This window comes from Oncorhynchus nerka, linkage group LG12 (assembly GCF_034236695.1).
Source record: "Oncorhynchus nerka isolate Pitt River linkage group LG12, Oner_Uvic_2.0, whole genome shotgun sequence".
Classification (NCBI taxonomy): Eukaryota; Metazoa; Chordata; class Actinopteri; order Salmoniformes; family Salmonidae; genus Oncorhynchus; species Oncorhynchus nerka.
In genome coordinates, this window is record NC_088407.1 from 66,643,224 (window position 1) to 66,668,552 (window position 25,329).

Genomic DNA, 25,329 nt, shown 5'->3' on the forward strand with positions numbered 1-25,329 from the left:
TTTATGGATGCGTAATGAGAGTTCTGATCCAGCCAATGACAATGAAGGTTTGTTGAATGTGATGGACCACCCACAAGTGTGACCAAGGCTGATAATATTCTCCGTTGCATAACATTACAGAGTCCTTATGTTAACAACCTACATCATGAAGGATTTCCTACAGTATCTCACCTCAGTAATTTGGTCTAAAGTCAAAGAGAAAATTGACTTAAAGGAGTCCACATCGAGATGCAAAAAAAACTCTGAATGGTACAGGGCAGTTTCGATTACACATTACTGCTCACGGGACTGAGTTGGACCCAATATTTTCTCATTACATGCACACGCCACTGTTCTGAAGGAGGTTCTGAAACAGCATGATTAACCCTCATGCTTGGATCAGCTTCAGAACTCAAAATCACTCCACATTTTGTGCATGAACACACTTCTGTAGCTCTGAATTTGTTAACCCTCTTTCCATAAAGCACAAAGGTAGAGGAGGAAAATAAAGTGCTTGTCAGGCTTGGAAGATGAAAGGGATTTTTGATATGCACTGTTTGACTCTTTCTCTCGCACACTTTCTTTCTCCTACTCTATACGATGCATTTCAAAAGCTTTCGCCGGACCAGGTGGGTGAGACCCTCTTGAGAAATCAGACCCTTCAGTCCCCCAGTCAGATCTGCTTTCCACGGTGCCACTTTGGAGAGAGAGAGAGGGTTACCATGGTAATCCAATATGCATGGTACCAAAACAACACCTGATTTCGCTGGAGGGTTGCTGTCTGTTGCTGCTTCATTTAGGGACAAGCAAGCTGAAGTCGTTTACAGATGAAAAGGCTTGCAGGTTGGATCAAACAACACTGCATCATCTGTCAACGTGCCCTTGAGCAAGGCGTTGACCCTGGTTGCTTCTCTGTGTCGCTCTGGGTGGGAGGCTGTTAGATGACTAATGTGATGTAGTTGTTGAGGTGGTTTTTAAATGTTAAAAAAATAAGAAAAATAAACACTTTGTCCTCTACATCCCTCCAGATCGCATCCTAATGGTGAAACTGTATTAATGGTCAAAGTAGTGAGGAGAAAGCAGGAGAATTGTACATGGTCGTCACACTTGGCTGAAGGGCTGACTGGGTTTGCAGTAGTGGAGAGATGTTCTCAAATGTGTATGCACAGAGAAGAGCTGTGGCGGTCATGGAATTTTGGATGATAGTAATGAGCCAACCAAATGACCATGGTCACCGTAATAACCGTTTAAATAGCACATTTTCTCTTCCGCACCTGACTGCATGTGTTGCCGTAGAAATATAATGAATTATTTCTCTGTGCTGCTGCTGCAGGTAGGCGGGCATTGCTTAGACAACCTAAGACTCTTTGCAGCAAGGAGAAACAAAGTTAAATTAAATTACAGCAGAAGTGGACTCAACTGCACAAATGCCCGGCCGCCCCATCTTCAGTCAGCTGTTCGTTCCACAATATGCACTATACATACAAAAGTGGACACCCCTTGAAATTAGTGGATTTCGCTATTTCAGCCACACCCATTGCTGACAGGTGTATAAAATCGAGCACACGGCCATGCAATCTCTGTAGACAAACAATGGCAGTAGAATTACCTTACTGAAGAGCTCAGTGACTTTCAATGTGGCACCGTCGTAGGATGCCACCTTTCTAACAAGTCACTTCGTCAAATATCTGCCCTGATAGTGCTGCCCCGGTCAACTGTAAGTGCTGTTATTGTGAAGTGGAAACATCTAGGCGCAACAACGGCTAAGCTTGAAGTGGTAGGCCACACAAGCTCACAGAACGGGACCACCGAGTGATGTATTGCGTAAAAAATCGCCTGTCCTCGGTTGCAACACTCACTACTGAGTTCCAAACCGCCTCTGGAAGCAACGTCAGCACAATAACTGTTCGTTGGAAGCTTTCTGAAATGGGTTTCCATGGCCGAGCAGACGCATACAATCCAGAGATTACGATGCGCAAAGCCAAGCGTCGGCTGGACTGGTGTAAAGCTCACCACCATTGGACTCTTGAGCAGTGGAAACGCGTTCTCTGGAGTGATGAATCATGCTTCACCATCTGGCAGTCCAACAGACGAATCTGGGTTTGGCAGATTCCAGGAGAACACTACCTGCCCCAATGAATAGTGGCCACTATAAAGTTTGGTGGAGGAGAAATAATTGGCTGGGGCTGCTTTTCATGGTTTGGGCTAGGCCCGTTAGTTCCAGTGAAGGGAAATCGTAACGCTACAGCATACAATGACATCCCAGACAATTCTGTGCTTCCAACTTTGTGGCAACAGTTTGGAGAAGGCTCTTTCCTGTTTCAGCATGACAATGCCCCTGTGCACAGAGTGAGGTCCATACAGAAATGGTTTGTTGAGATCGGACTAACTTAACTGGCCAGCACAGAGCCCTGACCTCAACCCCATCGAACACCTTTGGGATGAATTTCATTGGCCTAATCGCCCTACATCATTGCCCGACTTCAATAATGCTTTTGTGACTGAATGGAGTAAAGTCCCCTCAGCAATGTTCCAACATCTAGTGGAAAGCCTTCTCAGAAGAGTGGAGGCTGTTATAGCAGCAAAGGGGGGACCAACTCCATATTAATGCCCATTATTTTGGAATGAGATGTTTGATGAGCAGATACACTACATGGCCAAAGGTATGTGGATAAGTCTGTTATTTCAGCTTAACTCCAGTACCTTGTCTTTTAGAGCGCTTACTTTACTTTCAGCTCCATTTATTTATTCCTCTTCCTTTCTGTGTACAATTTGGGATTGTCCTCTGATCAGCAAGCAGCTCACACTTTTAATTTGGTTTGACAGCATCAGTGCCAAAGAGTCAGGGGGTGGGGGAATAGGGGTGGAAGATATATTATGGTCTCAGCAGAGAGTAGTCTGGTGTCTCTTATTCTATTAGTGATGGGGAACAATGTATAGTTACATATGACTTTATTTTGGGACAATATTAAATTGATATTTGACAACCAAGTATCTTTTTTTTGCTACAGTTTTTTTTACTACAGCGCTAGTCTGCTGTACCTGCGCCAAAACTCTGGTATTTTTTCTGCATCTTTTAAAATAATGAGCCAACATGTTTTCAACACTTTTATTTTCCCTGACTGACAACGAGTTTTCCTCATGTTCTCTCGTCTCTCTGCAGCAGACTTACAGTATAGTGAGCAACATGTTTGAAACATCAGATTGTGATAAAATCACAGTATCGAATTGCAATATATATTGAATCGTGAGAATCACAATAAATTCTGTATCGGCACTTAAGTATAGTCATTATCGTATCGTCAGGTCCTTAAGTATCATCATATCTAATTGGCTATTCCCAACCCAACTTTCTATGATTTTAGTATTTTCTATGAGACTCTCCACCTCCCCTCCCCACTTACCAGGTGACGCAGTAGAACCACTTAGCTCTTTAATACATTTTGGGAGAATTGCTTTGCTGTGGGTACAGTATGACTGTTGGATGAGCGAACTGGATGAAGAGCATCTTCGCTGGTACTGTATAATGATGACGTCTCCTTGTACCCTCTGACCTTTCTGAATTGGCTCATCACTTCTCTTTTATTATCAGTGATTGTTTTCAGATATCTTTTGATGTGAAGAAGTTGAATTGACCCCTGTGTAATCCATGATATAGGATTGGATTTCTTCATGCCTGTCATGGCTGGTTGACTATTTCTCTCTCTGCTCTATATACAGTGCATTCGGGAAGTATTCAGACCCCTTGACTTTTTCTATATTTTGTTACGTTACAGCCTTATTCTAAAATAGATATATATTTTTTAGATTCCCTCATTACTCTACACACAATACCCCATAATAACAAAGATGAAACCGTTTTTGCACATTTATACCCTATTTCCCCAATTTCGACCGTGTCTCAATGCTGCAACTCTCCAATGGGCTCGGGAGGTGAAGATCGAGTCATGCGTCCTCTGAAACATGAGGGGCAGCTCTTGGGGAACTGTGGGGGGGGGGGGATCTTGGAGGGCTGGTGGTTGGGAGCTTGGGCCGGTGGCTGATAGGTTGCTGGTTTGGAGCCCTGTTTTTGACATGTAGATTTGGTTGCTTCAGTATAGATGTTGAGCAGCTTCATTGCAAGTATATTTTATGTTTTAATATTAAATAATAATGAAGAAAAAAAAATATATAAAAAGAACTCCAAGCGGGCTGTCATGTGCCTTTTACTGAGGAGTGGCTTCCGTCTGGCCACTTTACCATAAAGGCCTGATAGGTTGAGTGCTGCAGAGATGGTTGTTCTTCTGGAAGGTTCAGAGTGACAATGGGTTCTTGTTCACCTCCCTGACCAAGGCCCCTCTCCCCCGATTGGTCAGTTTGGCTGGGCGGCCAGCTCTAGGAAGAGTCTTGGTGGTTCCAAACCATTTAAGAATGATGGAGCCCCTGTGTTCTTGGGGACTTTCAGTGATGCAGAAATGTTTTGGTACCCTTCCCCAGATCTGTGCCTCGATACAATCCTGTCCCGGACCTCTACGGACAATTCCTTCAACCTCATGGCTTGGTTTTTGCTCAGACATACACTGTCAACTCTGGAACTTATGTAGACAGAAGTGCCTTTCCAATTCCTGTCCAATCAGTTTAATTTACTACAGGTAGATATCAACCCTGTTGTAGTAACATTTCAAGGATGATCAATAGAAACAGAACAGAGGGTCTGAATACTTATGTAAATATGATATTCCTGTTTTTTATTATTTTTTATTTATCCATTTGCAAACATTTCTAAAAACCTTGTCGCTTTGTCATTATGGGTATTGTGTGTATTTTGATGGGAGAAAAAGTTATTTAATCCATTTTAGTAAAAAGGCTGTAATGTAACAAAATTGAGAAAGTCAAGAGGTCTAAATTCTTTCCGAATGCGTTGCTAGTCAAGAAGAACCATTTTTAAGAGAAGTTCCACTTTGTAGAAGCATACTGTTGCTGGGTGAACAGGCAGTGCTTCCAGTGCTCACTGGAAATCTTGTAATATCAAAATGAACAGAGGATGTCTAACCAGAAGCATCACAGGGCTCTGGTAGAAAAATGACTCTTCATGTCCACCCCAGTCCCTGACTGTCTGTCACAAACTGAGACCAAAGGCCACTATTTTCACTATCATGTACAATATATCCAAACATCTCCCCTCACCAGAGAGATACTATCACAACAAACAGGATGATGCAAAGAAAATACAAGGATCTAGCCCTACCTGTGTTATTGAAAAGATATTGTGAAAAACAAGAGGGCTTGGTCCGACTTTAGACGATTCCACGAAAAGGCCACAAAGACCTGTCAGTAACCGATAGCTACCTATCCAGATGGTACTATGGAAACGAAACTCGGAACAGCGGAGTGACCTAAACGGGGCCTAATTATCCAGGATGACACAACGACAGATGGGGAGATTGGAAACAGGGGCCTGGTGCTTTGGCTTGCAAAAACAACAAAGGAGCACGTTGGCCCTTCCGTAAGATATCTGGCCGCTTGGATCCAGCTATGCACGCATGCAGTGGTCCGGACACATGACGGAACTCTGAGCAGGATGATCTGTAAACACAGGGCTTTGATCCTGGAAAGACTCACATCTGGAATGTAGGGGGGGGGGGGGGGATAGCCCAGAACATTGTGGTGGTGTCCCAGGGCAGGATATGGATACGGGATAGTTGGCCCCGTCCCATACCATGAGTGAGTTCCTCTTTGGCTCAACCACATCTGAGTTGATTTATACTTTCCCTCTTTCTCTATATAGTCCTTTAAGAGAAGATTATCTACCACAAGGTTTTAGTCATTTTTGATATCCACTTTAATTTAGTCGACATCGGACTGGAAGCAATATATCACTTTATCAAGAAATTATTTTGCTTTTTTTTGTGCAAATTTCATCTGGCGTAGTGTAAAAGGTGTCATCAATCTATTTTATTTAACCTTTATTTAACCATGAAGGGCTCATTTGAGATTTAAAATATATTTTTCAAGAGTGTCCTGGCCAAGATAGGCAGCACCAAGTCATTACAAAAATGACAGACAAAGAACATGAAAAACTACAAGTAATCTAGTAAAAACCATAGAATTCACAAGAGTATAACAAAATCAAAAACAGCAAATTAAAAACATAGACAGGTCAGGGAATCAGACTCAAGATCATGCATCAGTGATTTAAAAATACCAATCGGGACAAGTTCTTCCAGTTGAAAAATATTTTGTAAGGCGTTCCAAGACGATGACGCAGAGTACATAAAAGTCCTTTTACCAAATTCAGTTCGGACATTTGGAACAGTTAGCAGGATAAAGTCCAGCGAACGAAGAGAGTACCCACCACATTTCTGAACAATAAAAATGCCCAAATTAAAAGGTAGTAAACCCCAAATGGCTTTGTAAATAAAAGTATACCAGTGCCTGAGGCTACGAGTGACTAGAGAAGGCCAGCCAAACCTGGTATACAAAGTGCAGTGGTGGGTAAGGAATTTGCAGTTTAAAATAAATCTCAAAGTGCCATGATAAAGGGTGTCAATTGATCTCAAACACTGAGCAGAAGCATTCATATATAAAATATCTCCATAGTCTAGTAAAGGCATACATGTAGCTGATACTAGCATCCTTCTGGCTTCAAAATAAAAACAGGCCGTATTCCTAAAATAAAATCCTAATTTCAGCTTCAATTTTTTGTAAGTTGTTGAATATGCAATTTAAAAGAGAGGCTGTCATCAATTAAAATTCCAAGATATTTATGAGGTTACAACCTCAATCTCCTTGCCCTGACAGGTAGTAATAGGTGAAAGGTTCAGAGGTATATTTCTTGCTTTAGAAAACGCCACTGACGTTTTGTCAGTATTGAGGATAAGCTTCAATTGACACAAGGTATGTTGAACAGTATAAAAAGCTGTTTGCAAGTTCTGGAAAGCTTTTGTAAGTTACAGTATCATCAGCATAACAATTTAAGTTGCGCATTTTGTACATTTTTGTCTAAATCATTTATATAAATAGTGAATAAGAGAGGACCAAGTACAGAGCCTTGGGGCACACCATTAAAGACAGACAATTTAACAGACATAAGCCCATCAAATTGAGTGCACTGAGTTCTATTAGACAGATAGTTCGCAAACCATGTAAAGACCTACACTCGACAATCTTTGCCTTAGTATAGCATGATCAACTTTATCAAAAGCCTTAAAGAGATCAATAAAAAGTGAGACACAGTGCTGTTTTTTGTCAAGGGCTTCAGTGATATCATTTAAAACCTTCATGGCTGCTGTAATTGTGCAATGCTTCTTCCTGAAGCCCAATTGGTACATTGATAAAATAGAGTTAGTAAATAAAAACTCTCTTAGCTGTTCACTCACAAGGGTTTAAAGTATTTTCACCAGGTGTGACAGCTTTGAGATTGGCCTATAATTATTTGAAAGAGTTGGATCTCCCCTTTTTAAAAGTGGTAGGACAAATACTGATTTCCATATTTTCAAAATTTCATTCCATTCCAGGGTTAGATTGAACAGATATGTAAGTGGTTCAGCTATGAAATCAGCTGCCATATTTAAAAAGCAGGGATCCAAAAGATCAGGACCTGCAGGATTTATCTGATCTAAGGATTTCAGGGCTTTATGTACCACCTGCACTGAGAATGGCAAAAAGCTAAAAGTTTGACCAGCTCTCACTGGTTCATCCACACAGGGTTGTACAGAGACAGAGGACACTGAATCAAACAGCCTACCAGATGATACAAAGTGCTCATTGAAACAATTCAGCATTTTAGTTTTGTCATATACAGCAACAGAGTCCTTCAAAACACATGACGGTAATTCATTACTGTTACCAGACATAGACTTAATAGCCTTCCAAAACGTTCTAGGGTCATTCAGGTTATCAGTGGTAACAGACATAAAATATTCAGACTTGTCCTTCCTGAGAAGAAAAGAACACTTGTTACATAACTGCCTAAAAATAAGCCAATCAGCATCAGAACATGATTTCCTTGCTTTAGCCCAGGCTAGATTACGGTCGTGAATAATACAAGACAGCTCAGAAGAAAACCATGGATTATCCTGCCCTTTAACCCTGAATCTGCGGAATGGGGCATGTTTGTTTACTATTTGGGAAATAACATCATGAAAGAATTTCCAGGCAGTTTCCACATCAGGGATAAACTCAATCTTGCTCCAGTCAAAATAAAACAAATCATGAAAGAAAGCCTGCTCATTAAAACACTTCAAATTTCTCTTACAAATAAAATGTGGGTTTGTCTTAGGAACCTTAGTATTTCTAACAGCAACAACAGCACAATGGTCACTTAAATCATTACAAAAAAACACCACCTGCAGAATATTTATGTGGAACATTGGTCAATATCAAATCAATCAGGGTAGATTTATCTGGGCATTTAAGATTTGGGCGAGTGGGTGAATTAATCAACTGAGTAAGATTCATAGAATTACAAAACATTTTTAAAACATCAGACACCGGCTTCAACCAACACCAGTTGAGATCACCAATCAAGATCATTTCACTGTAAAGAAGTTTAGATATAAGGTTCGTCAAAGAAGAAAATGAATCACTGAGAGCAGAGGGGGGTCTATAACAGCCAATCACAGTTATAGAGAGCAGAGGGGGGTCTATAACAGCCAATCACAATTATAGAGAGACCCTTTGAAACCTCAATATTCAAAGCAAGAAATTCCAACTGTTTACAAATAGTTTCAGACTTTGCCACACTTACAGAGAATTGAGTTTTTACATATATAGCCACACCCACCTTTCTTAACTCGATCAGTGTGATAAACATTGTAACCACTTATACAAATATCCTTATCAAAAACAGACTTGCTGAGCCAGGTTTCAGAAAACACCATTACATCAGCATCAGTTGATTTAGCCCAAATCCTAACCCCACCAATTTTTTGACAACAGGCTGCATACATTTAAATGAAAAATACCAAAACCAGATCTTGATTTAAAATCCGAGGGGGTTTGGAGACATTGCATATCAGGGCCAGGGTTAGGTTGCACGTTACCTGATATCAACAATAGAAGGATAACTAGGCACCTCTGTTTAATAACCTTGCACGGCTTCTCTTTTTTAAGAGACCTACTGCAAGCGAATTCTACAAGTGAGTTTCCAGACAATACAAAAAAGTAATTTAAAACCATTAGGCTTTGGTAGTGACACACATTCGTACTGTTCACATCATGACACAAATACATCGGCACTTGGATGAGTGGATGCAGACGCTGACAAGACCAATTAAGTCAGCTTTTTATTTACACTGCAGCTTATCATACTGTCAGACACTGTGTGGTTGGGTTAAAGAAGATAGCCCCCATTGGAAGTAAATTACAGATAAGAGGACATATTTTGATTGGGTAACCTATGATAATGTCCAAGGCCCGGCCACAAGAATGCCCAGTCCACATTAGGCAGGGCTTTCTCTCAGGAAAAAAAAGTGCTTGTTGTTATATTCTATTACTTTTCCTGATAAGCCTATGCTGTTTTTGGCACAAGCAGCCAATGGCTATTGTTAATGAACTATAGTCTGTATTCCTGAACACAGCTGCTATGGAGTAAACTTGTCACTCAATATGTCCAAAACGGCACCTTTTTAGGAACATTTGGCATCTAACTTTAGTCCATCAACAGCCTACTTTCTCCATTACATATGACTTTTATCCTAAATATGACATTATTTTCTATCCACAGTGACTAATAAGAAGCCGTCCCATGTGTCCATCACCAAGGTGAAGCAGTTCCAGGGCTCCTTGTCCTTCAGTAAGAGGTCAATGTGGACCATCGACCAGCTGAGACAGGTCAACGGCTGTGACCCCAACCGAGTGAGTTTACAGTACACTGAACTTCTATCTCCAGGGATTCATTTTTCCTGACCACATGACCTGACTGTTTCAGCTGGACAAATTCCAAATCACCCCGTAGAGACTGGTTCATGCGTGCAGTCTTTTTCTATCTCTCTTTGTTTCTATAAAGTCTCTTTTTCCCAAGGACTGTCCGGAGTTTGACTTGGCGTTCGACAATGCCTTTGACCAGTGGGTGGCTGGTTCGGCCGGTGAGAAGTGCACCTTTATCCAGATCCTCCACCACACCTGCCAGCGCTACAGCTCTCAGAGCAAGCCAGAGTTTGTCAACTGTCAGCCCAAACTGCTGGGAGGTAAGAGACACAGTGACAAGACACTCCATCTCTCTCTCGTGCTCTCTCTGGCTTCCGCTATCTGTATGCAAGTGTCAGAGCTAGTGTTCTCACTCAAAGGTTTGTGGACTGGTTTTTCGACTTCTAAAAAGGAAAACTTGCATTTTAAGGCATTCTACTGGCAAGTACTTCATTCTGTATGTAGAGAATGTTCAGTTCTGATTTATATAACGACACTGAGTAATTATTCCCATTGGCTTTGCAGAATATTCATTTTGAGGATCATTTATCTTGAGACGATGGAAAAGCCAGTCCACTGAGAACTAACCTTTTGTCCCAAGAAATAAAAACACACTCCCACATCCTCTAATTACTAAACATAAACACAAGCTTATTAAAAAAACATACTTCACATTCCTAAGTTAACAATGCATTCAATTCCCTTATGATTTGGAAACCTACACAAGTCATATGTAGTCATTTCCGGGGTGTAGCATGTTAGAGTTACAGGCAGAAGGTACTGGTTGAGGTGGACCGTTTCCTCTGTGTTCCAAGGATTTGTGTAAGACCCTGCTCCTCTTCTTAATCAGCTATTGATCTGTTTAACATCTAGCCTCATCTTTCAACAACACTGAGGCTCTTTTATTATTCATGGTGGTATTAATGGTAACACATCCTGATCCTCAGAACCCATGGCCTCTAGCTCTGTGGCCTCTAGCTCTGTGGCCTCTAGCTCTGTGGCCTCTAGCTCTGTGGCCTCTGCCCAATGATCTCTTGCTCCGTGGTCTCTCCCCAGTGGTCTCTAGCCCATGGTCTCTGCCCAGTGGTCTCTAGCCCCATTTTCTCTCCCCAGTGGTTTCTAGCCCCATTTTCTCTCCCCAGTGGGTCTCTAGCCCCATGGACTCTCCCCAGTGGTCTCTAGCCCCATGGACTCTCCCCAGTGGTTTCTAGCCCCATGGACTCTCCCCAGTGGTCTCTAGCCCCATGGTCTCTCCCCAGTGGTCTCTAGCCCCATGGTCTCTCCCCAGTGGTCTCTAGCCCCATGGTCTCTCCCCAGTGCCTCTAGCCCCATGGTCTCTGCCCAGTGGTCTCTAGCTCCATGTTCTCTCCCGAGTGGCCTCTAGCCCCATGCTCTCTCCCCAGTGGTCTCTAGCCCCATGGTCCCTCCCCAGTGGTCTCTAGCCCCATGGTCTCTCCCCAGTGGTCTCTAGCCCCATGGTCTCTCCCCAGTGGTCTCTACCTCTATGGTCTCTGCCCAGTGGTCTCTAGCTCCATGTTCTCTCCCGAGTGGCCTCTAGCCCCATGCTCTCTCCCCACTGGTCTCTAGCCCCATGGTCTCTCCCCAGTGGTCTCTAGCCCCATGGTCTCTCCCCAGTGGTCTCTAGCTCTATGGTCTCTGCCCAGTGGTCTCTAGCTCCATGGTCTCTCCCCAGTGGTCTCTAGCTCCATGGTCTCTCCCCAGTGGTCTCTAGCTCCATGGTCTCTGCCCAGTGGTCTCTAGCTCCATGGTCTCTCCCCAGTGGTCTCTAGCTCCATGGTCTCTCCCCAGTGGTCTCTAGCTCCATGGTCTCTGCCCAGTGGTCTCTAGCTCCATGGTCTCTCCCCAGTGGTCTCTAGCTCCATGGTCTCTCCCCAGTGGTCTCTAGCTCCATGGTCTCTCCCCAGTAGTCTCTAGCTCCATGGACTCTACCCAAACTGTGCTAATATATCCTCCAAACACCAGCTTCGAGGGCATTATCACTTTTATACTTCGGGTTACCAACATACTCAAATAATGATTGACATATTTTCATTAAAAATGTTAATTTGATTAATTTATCCATACTATTTCATCCTTCCACAAGATATTGTCCTGAAACAAATCTAGGGTTGCTACCCAAGCTGGCTGGTCGTTCGTTCTACTGATTCGGTTGCCAGAGACCCAGTCATTCTTCTAAATGTTCCATTGCCATACTGCCTGACAACATTCTTATCTCTTTCTTGCTAGCTAGCAAACGACCGCTAACCTACAGTCATGTAAAACGATGCAGAAATAATAACAACAGTAATGGCATTTGTTTAAGCTGTTTTCCATTGACATTTATTTGTATTCATCCATAACAATGAGCTAATGAGGCACGATTTTGCCTGGCATAGAAAATGTCCTCTCTCGTTAGGACACTGTTGTTCAGAGGCGCTAGCCAACAACACAGCTAACACAAACACTTCAAACACTGAAGCTGTTAAGACTGCAAACTAGCTGCACTTTGTTTCGTTTTGACATTTTTTCAATTGACATTTCTTTGTATATAGCCATAAAAATGATTCATGATTTTGACGGGCTGAGAAAAACTGCCTGCCTCTCCCTCTCTCTCCTCCCGACCCCTACAAGTTCATTACTATGGGACAGTTGGAGATCAAATTTGAACATTGAAATAATATTGCAAATGTCAGAGACAGACAACAAGTTTTATACAAATCTCCGCTGTTGAGAACTAAATGTTAGTCTAAAAGAAATGTGAGATAATGTCTAGATGCTTTTTATAGTGGATATCAAGTTTATAAGTTCCCTGTCAGGGCTGATGAGACAGTGGATTGCGCAGTCAGATGGAACAGAGTAAATAGGCATTTTAACATCATAGATTTATCCGGTGGTAACTTGTGGAATAGACACCGACTGGATTGCGCTTTTAACCAATCAGCATTCAGGATTAGACCCACCCGTTGTATAAAATGAATATATACACTGAGTATACGAAACATTATGTTATGCTCGTTCCATAACATAGACGTAGGAGGGGAACCCAGGGGAATGCTATGATCCCTTATTGTTATATACACTTGTGTGTCAGTGTAGATAAAGGGGAGGAGACGGGATAAACGATTTTTAAGGCTTGAGACATGGATGGTGTAGGTGTGCCATTCCTAAGGGTGAATGGGCAAGACAAAAGATTTAAGTGCCTTTTTACAGGTGAAGATAGTAGGTGCCAAGAACTGCAAGGCTGCTGGGTTTTTCACGCTCAACAGTTTCCCGTGTGTATCAAGAGTAATCCCATACCCAAAGGACATCCAGCCAACTTGGCACTGTGGGAAGCATTGGAGTCAACATGGGCCATCAGCCCTGTGGAATGCTTTTGACACTTGTCGAGTCAATTCCCCGACAAATTGAGGTGGTTCTGAGGGCAAAAGGAAAGGGGGGGGGGTTCTTTAAAGTAGCCACCCTTTGCCTTGATGACAGCTTTGCACAGTTTTGCCGTTCTCTCAACCAGCTTAAATTATTCCGTATGTGTTTTTTCATAGTGTTCTAAAATGTAGAAAATAGTACAAATAAAGAAAAACCCTGGAATGAGTAGGTGTGTCCAAACTTCTGACTGGTACTCTAGGCCTATACATGTGTAGTAGATGTCAAACCCTTTACACAAAGCACTCGCAATATTGGTTTCTTATGGAACAGTAGCTCCAGTATTTGGCATCGGTTATTCATTGTTTTAATGTCAACCTGCTCAACCGGTAATTGACTTAAGAGATTAGTTTCACTATCATTATCCGATCCACAATTCTGTTATCAATTGAATACACGTTATATTAGATACAGGCTCTAGAAAGAAATTGACCTGACATTGCCCTTCCTGCTCAGTCTTCTCACATGAAACTCTCATCTCACATGCCATAATGAGTAGCGTGACTGACAGCCCAGCCAGAGACATAGTGACAGGAGGAGAGGATGCCCGAGTGCTGCCACCACTGTCCCTTCCAGTTTAAGTCTCACACCAGTGCAAAACAAAAATCATGACGCTGCTCAGGTGTGGGACAATAACTGTGTGGGACGCCTCTCGTCTGACTCACCTACCTGGGGATGACAGAAACCCAACTACAAAGTTCTCAGTTTAGTGGAACAGGACCACAGTCAAGATTCATACACATATGCAGTAATATATTAGAAAGTTTTCTATAGGTATAGCTCAACCCTTTAGTGCAACTACAGTATTGTATTGCACAGGACTGTACTGTAGTAAAATCAATTTAGCTACACTGGACTTGTACCTTCCCAGATAACAAGAACATTCCATCAGTCAATGTAACCATGAACAAGGTTTGTTCCATTGAACCTGACCTGATTGTCACAAAGAACACAAATCGAGTCAACGGGTCAGAGGCACCATGTTGTCGTTTATGCACTACCTTGTTGGGGTTGACATGGTCACTATAATGGTGCCTGTTGTTGTGTGTTGAAGGCTTGTATAGATTACTTGTTGTGATTAAGATGCCTTCGATAACATCGTATTACTTCTCAGCTAGAACACACGGGGGCTAATGACCCACTGGAGGATTCTGGGATATTGCCGTTTCATGCTGATTAGATTTGCCTTTATTAACACTGAACTATGAACAGAACAGAGACACTTTACACTGGATCATCCTGACAGGCAATTATCTATTCTACACAAGATCTCCACTCCATATCTTGTCCTCTTTATTAGCAGTGAAAACACAAAGAAATGGCTTGTCACTTTGCCACCGTTTGTATGCGGCAGAGTCGTATGTCTTAGTGAACATGATATTAATTGGCTGGTCTGATCTCCGGGACAGTTGTTATGGGCTGAGAGGAGATTGTAAAGGCTTGATAGGACAGGAAAAGGTCGACAGGCTTATTGTGGATTCTGCTAGTTTATGAGGAACCTTGTTCACCCTTTATCTAAGAGACATTTTAGTCCTGCTGATTCACTCTGGCAGATGTACTTAATCTGAAGAAAGGTCTGGAATCATAATACATAGGTGGGTTTTAAGAGGGGGGTGCTCTAAAACGCACTCCGTTGCTTCCCCTTGTGGTGGCGGGATGAACTACATACACAATGGATGTTGAGACAACAACAAAAAGCGCATGAAATACACCTAATACCGGTTTCTCTTATTCATTGACTGGAAATTGAAACTAAAGATTGATTGAATAAAGACATGCATTTTTATCTCATCAGACTTCAATCACGGTCACGTGTCATGGCTTGTCTCTGTCCTCATCAGTGTTGTGTTGGTGTTTCCCTCAACTTCCGAGGCAGAGGCATAGTCCCTTTTTAGATCTGTGTAGAGGAGATGTGCAGCCAGGCACCTGTTTAGGGATACTTGATGGTCCGTGTAATAGGGCCTGAAATAAAACAGCATTTGCTAGACTAATTTGGTAATCGCCTCGTTATCAGGCTAGACTGCCAAGCTGCAGCGCGCACTCATCCCGTGATTCTCTCAGGCCTCTTTGCTGCAGTGGCAGATCTTGTCTTGGAATGGTGAGAGGGAGTTTAAAATGTTGCCTGCTTCTTTTGTCACTTTTTGAATTCTAGGATGCTAAATGGTAAATCTAGTCGTATTTTCTTGCCATTGAACCATTTTGTAAACTGTCCTGCAAATGCCCTCTTGTCAGTTTGGCACTTCAAGCAGACATCTTTGCTCCATTGTAAACTGTTGTGAGATATCTTATGGGATACAGAACTAATACATTATGCAGTCAAATTAACCTCAAGTGAAACTTGTTAGAATATTGGCTACCTTTTCATCAAATTAATAACTAACAGACCTTAATTTCTATTTAAACTGTCCACTAACTTCCCCAATTAATTCCAGTTACCCTAAATTGAAATATGTATTTTTTTCGAAATATCTTTTGTTAGAATGAAACCCTTTCAATAACTTAACAAGTACATTACATTAGTTAACCAAAGTGAACCAAAATGACCATATTAGAACAAACTGTACTGTGGATTAACAAGTAATATCCAAAATGTAGTAATATCTTGGGTCCAACATAAAATAACAAAAAACAAACCAAAATTGAGACATTCCTTTTCCATTTTCTTGTCACAGACGATGAAACTGTAGATTCAGTCGTTTTCCGTTGCAAGGTCTTTTTGAACAGAATGAGGAAAGAAGTTGTTATAAACGGTCGACGGCAAGGTCGGCATCTACTTTTACAAGGTAAGCACAGAAAAAAGTATATATTCAACTCAAATTATATATACTTTTACTAACAAGGCAGTTAAGTCCCTCAATCTGAAATCTGACAAGGACAGTAACATTCGGGTTGGGACGGTCATGGAATTTCTGGTGTCGTGATTGGCGTGTCATATGTACGCGGTCAGTTTGGGGAAGCAAATTTTCACCATAAAAATGAACCTTTATTATAAAGCATTGCATGCATCATCACATTTGCAGACTTATGTAAGATACTACTATCCCGAATGTGATGAGAAATTGGATAATGAAGGCTAATACTATAATTTAATCACTGTTAGCAAAAAAGGACTTCAATGCAGCAAGTAATGGAGTATGCAAGGCTATATCATATACATTTCCTTTTTTTGCAAGGGAAAAATGTGGCCTTTTATCAACAGATTGCATTCAATTTTACTACACTTTTTATGAATGGAAAGATTAGCAGAATCTTTTATAACACGACTTTCAAGTGGCATTGACCCAATAATAAAGACATTGAATATGCACACTCAGTGGGCATATGGCCGATGCTCCACTGGTACCAATAAGATAGGCTACAGTTTGTCTTTTAGTTGTCAAAAAAAAAAGATATTTTCATTGTCCTCTCTTTACAGCAATAGCCATTTGCTTTCTAAACTAGGTTTTCCTGTGATTGTATTTGGAAATATTGCAAAATGCCTCTTTCACAACTCAACAATTGTCTATTTGCTGTGCGCACTGCCCCAAATGGTGCGCCTATCCGACAGGCCCAGTGCAGTCAAAAACAAGATGTTTCTATGTTTTCTATATACATTTCCACACTATGAGGTTGAAATAATACTGTGAACTTGTGAAAATTATGACGAGGACCTTTTCGTGTAAGAGCTGTTTGAAAAGACTGCCTGAAATTGGTGGGATGGAGTTTTGGCCTGCCTGGTAACATCACTAGGTGGTAAATTAGTTCCAAACCTTTGCCAATAAACAGATCTTTTTTAATGTTCAGACAGTTCTAACAATATTTATCTTGAGAAATTGCTCTTTGCTAAGAAGCTATTTTTGTTTCTTTATTTGAATGGAAACAGCCACAGCAATGTGCTTAGTGCCTCCAGAAAGTATTCACACTTTATTTGAATGGAAACAGCCACAGCAAGGTGCTTAGTGCCTCCAGAAAGTATTCACACTTTATTTGAATGGAAACAGCCACAGCAAGGTGCTTAGTGCCTCCAGAAAGTATTCACACTTTATTTGAATGGAAACAGCCACAGCAAGGTGCTTAGTGCCTCCAGAAAGTATTCACACTTTATTTGAATGGAAACAGCCACAGCAAGGTGCTTAGTGCCTCCAGAAAGTATTCACACTTTATTTGAATGGAAACAGCCACAGCAAGGTGCTTAGTGCCTCCAGAAAGTATTCACACTTTATTTGAATGGAAACAGCCTCAGCAAGGTGCTTAGTGCCTCCAGAAAGTATTCACACTTTATTTGAATGGAAACAGCCACAGCAAGGTGCTTAGTGCCTCCAGAAAGTATTCACACTTTATTTGAATGGAAACAGCCACAGCAAGGTGCTTAGTGCCTCCAGAAAGTATTCACACCTTCCATATTTTGTTGTTACAGCCTGAATTTAAAATGGATTCAATTAAAATGTTATGTCACTGGCCTACACACAATAAATACCCCATAATGTCAAACTGTATTTTATTTTTTTATTAAAAGAAAGCTAAAATGTCTTGAGTCTAAGTATTCAACCCCTTTGTTATGGCACGACTAAATACATTCAGGGTAAACATTTGATTAACAAGTCACATAAGTTGCATGGACTCACTCTGTGTGCAATAATGTGTCTAACATGATTTTTTTAATGACTACCTCATCGCTGTACCCCACACATGCAATTATCTGTAAGGACCCTCAGTCGAGCAGTGCATTTCAAACACAGATTCAATCACAAAGACCAAGGAGCTTTTCCAATGCCTCGCAAAGAGGGGCACCTATTGGTAGATGTGTAAAAAAAAATAACAATAAAAACAGACATTGAATATCCCTTTGAGAACGGTGAAGTTATTAATTACACTTTGGATGGTGTATCAATACACCCAGTTACTACAAAGATACAGGCGTCCTTCCTAACTACGTTTCCAGAGAGGAAGGAAAATGCTTAAGGATTTCACCATGAGGCCAATGGTGACTTTAAAACAGTTAGTTTAATGGCTGTGATAGGAGGAATGAGGATGGATCAGCAACATTGTAGTTACTTCACAATACTAACCTAAATGACAATGAAAAGAAGGAAGCCTGTACAGAATATATATATTCAAAACATACACTAAAGTAAAACTGGGAAAAAAATGTTGGGCTAAGAAATAAACTTTATGTTCTGAATACAAATCTTTGTTTTGAGCAAAAACATCACTGAGTACCACTCTTCATTTTTTCAAGCATGGTGTTGGCTGCATCATGTTATGGGTACAGTATGCTTGTCATCAGCAAGGACTAGGGAGGGTTTTTGGGGGGGATAAAAATAAATGGAAAAGAGCTAAGCACAGGCAAAGTCCTGGAGGAAAACCTGGTTCACTCCTCTTTGCAACATATACATATTCACCTTTCAGCAGGACAATAAAACGAAAACACAAGGCCAAGTATCCACTGGACCTGCTTGCCAAGACAACATTGAATGTTCCTGGGTGGCCTAGTTACAGTTTTGACTTAAATCGGCATGAAAATATAAGGCAAGAATTGAAAATGGCTATCTAGCAACGATCAACAACCAACTTGACAAAGCTTGACAAATGTTTTAAAGAATAATGTGCAAATATAATCCTGGTGCATAAAGTTCTTAGCCAGAAAGACTGTAAAAAGACAGCTGTAATCACTGCCAAAGGTGATTCTAACATGTATTGACTCAGGGGTGTGAATATTTATGCAAATTAGATTTCTGTATTTCATTATCAATACATTTGTAAAAATGTCTAAAAGCAAGTTTTCACTTTGTCATTATGGGTATGTAGATGGGTGAGAGAGAAATATGTATAAATGATGAATTCGTACTGGAACACAACATGTGGAATAAGTCAAGGGTATGAATACTTTCTGAACACGCTGTCGTTGTTACCCCAAAGTGATTTGATTTTGAGATAAAAACAGCTGCATTGGACCTTTTAAAACAATCCACAGCTCATGTTTTTATTTAAATAAGCTAATGATCCTCTGATCTTCCAAATCTTGCTTTCTGGTGTAGTAGCCTATTTGAAATGATTTGATGCATTTCTGTATAGACAGGAGTAGGCTAATTAACTCTATAATTTTTGCACTTTAGTTCAGTTTACTAGCCTAATGGATGTGTCGCATATGGGACTCTCAGACACATACAATCTTTTTTTAAGAAGAACCATTTATTTATTTAACATAAAGCAATAAAAATGTGCATTGTATTAAAGAAAGTCCAGGTTACTAAAGTGCCATGTGCTAGCACTTCTACAATAACTTACTACTAACAGCAGCAACATACATAGGTAAGAGCACATATTAACAGTAGATCTATAGGCCTATATTAAAACAAAAATCATTAAATATAGAATAAAAATCTTTAATTTATTGCAAACGGCGACGGCTAGTAAAATGCAAACTACGCATCATCTTCTACCTCGAGCTCCAGGTTTTGTGCCAGTAAAGTGAGCTTATTGACTTTGTCCAGCTTGAGGCATGAGTGGACAGGGGTGACAATGTTCCCTGCAGTGCTGAACATTCGCTCTAATGCGATGCTCATGTATCTGCGTGCCAGCTTCCACATCAAAGGATAGCAAGTCTGGTTGTCTCGTCACCAGGTCAGGGGATTATCCTTTGGGTCAGGCTGTTCCTGTAGGTAGCGAGTCAGTTTGGTGTCTTCACAGACTGTGATGGGTACATTGGCTGTGGTTTGGGCCCTTCGCTTCTGGAGGAGATCCCTCTAAATTAATTTTCTTGCCATCGTTCGAGTCATCATCTCCCCCAGTACCAGTAGCACCACCACCCCTGCCTCCGCCCCCCCGCCACCATCTCTTTCAGGAGTCCTTCTCTCATCTCATTCAAATCATCCCCTTCGCCTCTGTATTTTAGGTCGAAGAGGAAAGAGATGGACAGAAGTTATGTTATTGTCAGTAGGCTGTACTCGAGGACACTGGACATAATCTTTTGGAGGCTTTGCGTTAGGTCGGTGTCTTTGGAGAGGTCGGGCTTCAGCAGATCTCCTGTCAGTAACGGAAGCACAGGCTTCACTGACAGGAAGAACAAATTATCCTCCCTCATTCTTAAATGGAAGAAGTTTGGAACCACCAATACTTTTCCTAGAGCTGGCCGCCCAGCCAAACTGAGCAATCGTTGGAGAAGGGCCTTGGTCAAGGAGGTGACCAAGAACCCGTTCGTCACTCTGACAGAGCTCCAGAGTTCCTCTGTGGAGATGGGAGAACCTTCCAGAAGGACAACCATCTCTGCAGCACTCTACCAATCAGGCCTTTATGGTAGAGTGGCCAGACAGAAGCCACTCCTCAGTGGAAGGCACATGACAGGCTGCTTGGAGTTTGCCAAAAGGCACCTAAAGACTCTCAGACCATGAGAAACAAGTCTGAAATCTTTGGCCTGAATGCCAATCATCACAACTGGAGATAACCAGGCAGCACTTATCACCTGGCAAAATACCATCCCTACGGTGAAGCATGGTGGTGGCAGGTTCATGCTGTGGGGATGTTTTACAGTGGCTGGGACTGGGAGACTAGTCAGGTTTGAGGGAAAGATGAACGGAACAAAGTACAGAGATCCTTGATGAAAACCTGCTCCAGAGTACTCAGGACCTCAGACTGGGGTGAAGGTTCACCTTCCAACAGGACAACAACCCTAAGCACACAGCCAAGACATCCCTACTGTGCACAATGCTACAACTGTTAAATTTTCAAGTAGCACTAGTTTAAGGTGAACAACAACAAAGGCCTTTAGTCATAATATTATGGAAAGTGTTTGATAAAATGCAAGCAGATGGTGTTGCTACTCTACAGCAGAGTGTCTCTTAGCCCCATTTCTCTTAAAATACCCACTGAGACTTCAGGGCAGCGTACTGGCACACAATTCATAATGGATGGTAATTGACTCTGCTTGAGCTTGCATTTTGGAGATATAGCAAATATGTAGGCTTATGCAAGAGTGTGTTTGAGCTTGCAAGCATGTGTGTCCCTGTTAGAATATATGCCTGAGTGTGTGCGTGCATTGGTGTGAGTGTCTGAACTGGGTGAGTTACAGAACCAATCAAGCAGGCTTTGACAGTAAATGGCGGTTGACAGTCCTCATCATCACAATCACAACATTACATTTTGTTGGCCTGACCTGTGATCACTTGATGGGGCATTTGACTTTTCTTTCACTTTTGTTGCGGAAAAAGGGTTTTGTCTTTTGTTCTGTCCCCTTTTGTTTTACAGGCGAGCCCTGATTATGTTGATATCATCGGAGTGTAGAAACACATTCTCCCTGCATTGTTGAAGTAGGAGTTCCCTGAGACATAGAACACAGACTCAGGAAGGTCAGGTTCCTTCACAGGGATAGACCGTTAATTCTTTACGAAAGACCCATTTCAGAAAAGCTCACTAGCCAAACAGAAGTACATTATCATACCAAATGTCAAAGCAACACTTTGCCCAAATTTGTTTTGCCAGCTCTCTCACCTGACTTTAACACTGAAGTGGCATTTTGCAATGAGCGGAGATTGCCTTGGTCCCCCCCCCCCCAAAAAAAACCCCAGAGGTGTTTGTTAAAGGCAAGGCATCACTCCCCCATGTTCTTGTGAAGAGAAATCTCAACAGAATCCGAGGACAATGTTGAATCACCATGCCATGCCTCACTCCTACAAATCCCCCTTACAGCATGACGCCACCTAAATCAACTCTACAGAGTAAAGACCCAGGGCCATACAGTCACCACACAACCTGCCTCCCTGCTATTCTCTTTAATGACATTCACCATAGGAGGGGACTCCACCAGCAGCCAGGCCGGAATCACCCTGCCCAGGGAAACAAGTGAGAAGCAAGAAAGAGACTAAAGTAAAGAGTGTGTGTGGGATGTCTCTGGGCTCTCTCAGTAGAAGGGGGGGGGGGTAAAAAGGGATCTGGATGGAGGTAAAGAGCTCTCATCCCTCCTTCTCTGTTTTCAGGTGAAGAGGAGTTTTTTAAGGGATTGGAGGGAGACATCGAGGAAACTTGACACCTGTGTCCCAATACAAGTACTTTAGTTTTTTACTACTGTGAGGAAGATGCTAAATAAACACTTCTCCTTCCCTGGACTGTCATGAAATCCAGAGCCTTGAGGGAAGGGCAAATCCGCTATCTATCTATTGGTGATTTAGCCGGTCTGGGAGAGAAACCGGGGAAAGCTTTTCTTCCTCCCAGTAGTTCTGTGTGAGCGGACGGCTTTGACTTTATCAAGTTAACTTCCTTTGAAGGAAAGCAGAGGAGAGTAAGACCAGCTGGCATCCCATCTGCTTTGGGCTGTCACCTACCCCGCTGCACCACAACTCTGCCAGTTATCAGTCAGTCAGCCTCCCTGTATACACTCTACAGTGTGGATTCCGTTTGGGAAGACATGTTAAATTGACTGTCCGAGATTCTTTCTTTTAATTCACGCTTCGTTTTTCCCACATAAGGACAAGTTCTAAGATAAATAACTGCCTTAGTGGAGCATGTGAATAAACCTTTGATTGGGATCTGTTTCCCTGTTTGGGACTGTTCAAAGGATCTACCTATGTAAGTGTCATTGCCTGAACTGTAACCCCAAGAGGCCATCCTCTTCAAACAGTGAAAGCATCAGTTACTTTGAGTTCCGTTGTATTTATATTCCTTCCACAGTCAGCAAGTTGAGAAGAGCACATTGTTAGAGCTGGCCTTTTTTTCTTTTTTTTGTTGGTGGTGTTTTTGTCCATTGTGCATACAGAACATTGCAGTACCAGTCCCCAGTTCTGCTGAAGAATGGCTCGTTCACAACTTTGGAACAACTGATGAAAAAAATATTTCATTGTCCGCCTTCCCAGACAACAAAATAACCCAAGCAAGGTCAACAATAGAAGAAACTTCATAGCAAAAACACTGCTCAAAACTGTTTATATTGGTGCCTCCCTTGGATATATGAACACGCAACGATTGTTAGCGTTGTGGGTCGACGGCAGGCCTCGCTGTCCAGAGCGTAGATTAATAGCTTGCCAGTTTGAAACATCCGCAGGGTCGGGGCTATCGGAGGAAGACTGTTCTGTTCTTTCCTCTCATCCACACAGTTGTGCCGCCAGGGATCGTCAGATACACTCCCTCCCTTCTCCGCCATTATCTCACTTCAGTCTGAGAGAAAGAAAAGAGAATGAGCACTAAAGTTTTACTAAAGAAAAGAGGAACACCTGAAGCTATTTGGTACACTTTCAAGTAGTGAGGAGGTTGTTTCAGTTCAATTTGAGAGAAATGGTGTGATAGACCTCATCAGTCTAAGCTTTGTAAATGAGGAGTGTGATGTGGTTTTTAATTTCATTGGCTTGTTTCTCACAGGAATCCAATCTCTGTAGAAAACCTCATTAGCTGGCTTCCTTGGCATTCCTGATTTAGAGTAACCTTATTTTTGACCTGTTCCTTGTCAATAATCAACGTCCGGCCAAGGTTGCTGAATGAAATATCAGCATTATCTTATAAAGCAGGGGATTTCTACCAAACTCATATCAGTAGTGCTGCATGGAGTTATTTTGTTGATAGTGATGAGATAGAAGGCAATGTATAATTTATTATATTTATCCCATCCCCTCCCGCCTCTCATTTTACTCTTTCTCTCTGTCTCTTTCTATATTGCCCTCCTCTCCAGGTAACAGTATACTCCACTCGGCAGCAGACAGTGTGACCAGCGCTGTACAGAAGGCCAGCCAGGCGCTGAACGAGCGAGGGGAGCGCTTAGGCAGGGCTGAGGAGAAAACAGGGGAGATGAAGAACAGTGCTGAGCAGTTCGCCGTCACTGCACACAAGGTGAAACACACACACACACACACTACCGTTCAAAAGTTTGGGGTCACTTAGAAATGTCCTTGTTTTTGAAAGGAAAGCACAAACAGACGCCTTACAAGTCCTCATCTGGCAGCTTCATTAAATAGTACCCGCAACACACCAGTTTCAACGTTAACAGTGAAGAAGCGACTCCGGGATGCTGGCCTTCTAGGCAGAGTTGCAATGAAAAAGCCATATCTTAGCTTTGCCAATAAAAATAAAAGATTAAGATGGGCAAAAGAACACAGACACTGGAGAGAGGAACTCTAGAAGGCCAACATCCCGGAATCAACCTCTTCACTGTTGACTTTGAGGACTTGTGAGACGTCTGTTTCTCAAACTAGACACACTAATGTACTTAATACTTGTCCTCTTGCTCAGTTGTGCACCGGGGCCTCCCACTCCTCTTTCTATTCTGGTTAGAGCCAGTTTGCGCTGTTCTGTGAAGGGAGTAGTACACAGCGTTGTACGAGATCTTCAGTTTCTTGGCAATTTCCCGCATGGAATAGCCTTCATTTCTCAGAACAAGAATAGACTGATGAGTTTCGGAAGATAGTTATTTGTTTCTGGTCATTTTGAGCCTGTAATCGAACCCATGCTGATGTTCCAGATATTCCAGATACTCATCTAGTCTAAAGAAAGCCAGTTTTATTGTTTTTTTTTATGAGCACAACAGTTTTCAGCTGTGCTAACATAATTGCGAAAGGGTTTTCTAATGATCAATTAGTCTTTTAAAATTATAAACTTGTATTAGCTAACACAACGTGCCATTGGAACACAGGAGTGATGGTTGCTTGATAATGGGCCTCGGTATGCCTATGTAGATATTCTATTAAAAATCAGCTGTTTCCAGCTACGATAGTCATTTACAACATTAACAATGTCTACACTGTAGTTCTGATCAATTTGACATTTTAATGGACGAAAAAGTGTTTTTCTTTCAAAAACAAGGACATTTCTAAGTGACACCAAACATAATGAATAACCTTACTAGTAGTACATGGTACCAAGGGTATAGGCTATACCACATAATGAATAACCTTACTAGTAGTACATGTTACCAAGGGTATAGGCTATACCACATAATGAATAACCTTACTAGTAGTACATGTTACCAAGGGTATAGGCTATACCACATAATGAATAACCTTACTAGTAGTACATGTTACCAAGGGTATAGGCTATACCACATAATGAATAACCTTACTAGTAGTACATGTTACCAAGGGTATA

At 41.8% G+C, this 25,329-nt stretch overlaps 1 protein-coding gene across 2 annotated transcripts in view; it reads left to right on the forward strand.

Annotated features, from left to right (window-relative positions):
• LOC115138635 (syntaxin-binding protein 6-like) overlaps nucleotides 1-25,329 on the forward strand; it is a 112,096-nt gene that overhangs the window by 81,807 nt on the left and 4,960 nt on the right. Inside the window, exons 3-5 of one of the 2 annotated variants that reach the window (XM_029675700.2) lie at nucleotides 9,686-9,816; nucleotides 9,968-10,148; nucleotides 23,921-24,078. In XM_029675700.2, coding sequence (XP_029531560.1) covers nucleotides 9,686-9,816; nucleotides 9,968-10,148; nucleotides 23,921-24,078 — 470 coding nt within the window. The remainder of the gene's footprint in view (nucleotides 1-9,685; nucleotides 9,817-9,967; nucleotides 10,149-23,920; nucleotides 24,079-25,329) is intronic. The other variant, XM_029675701.2, reaches the window with a different exon arrangement.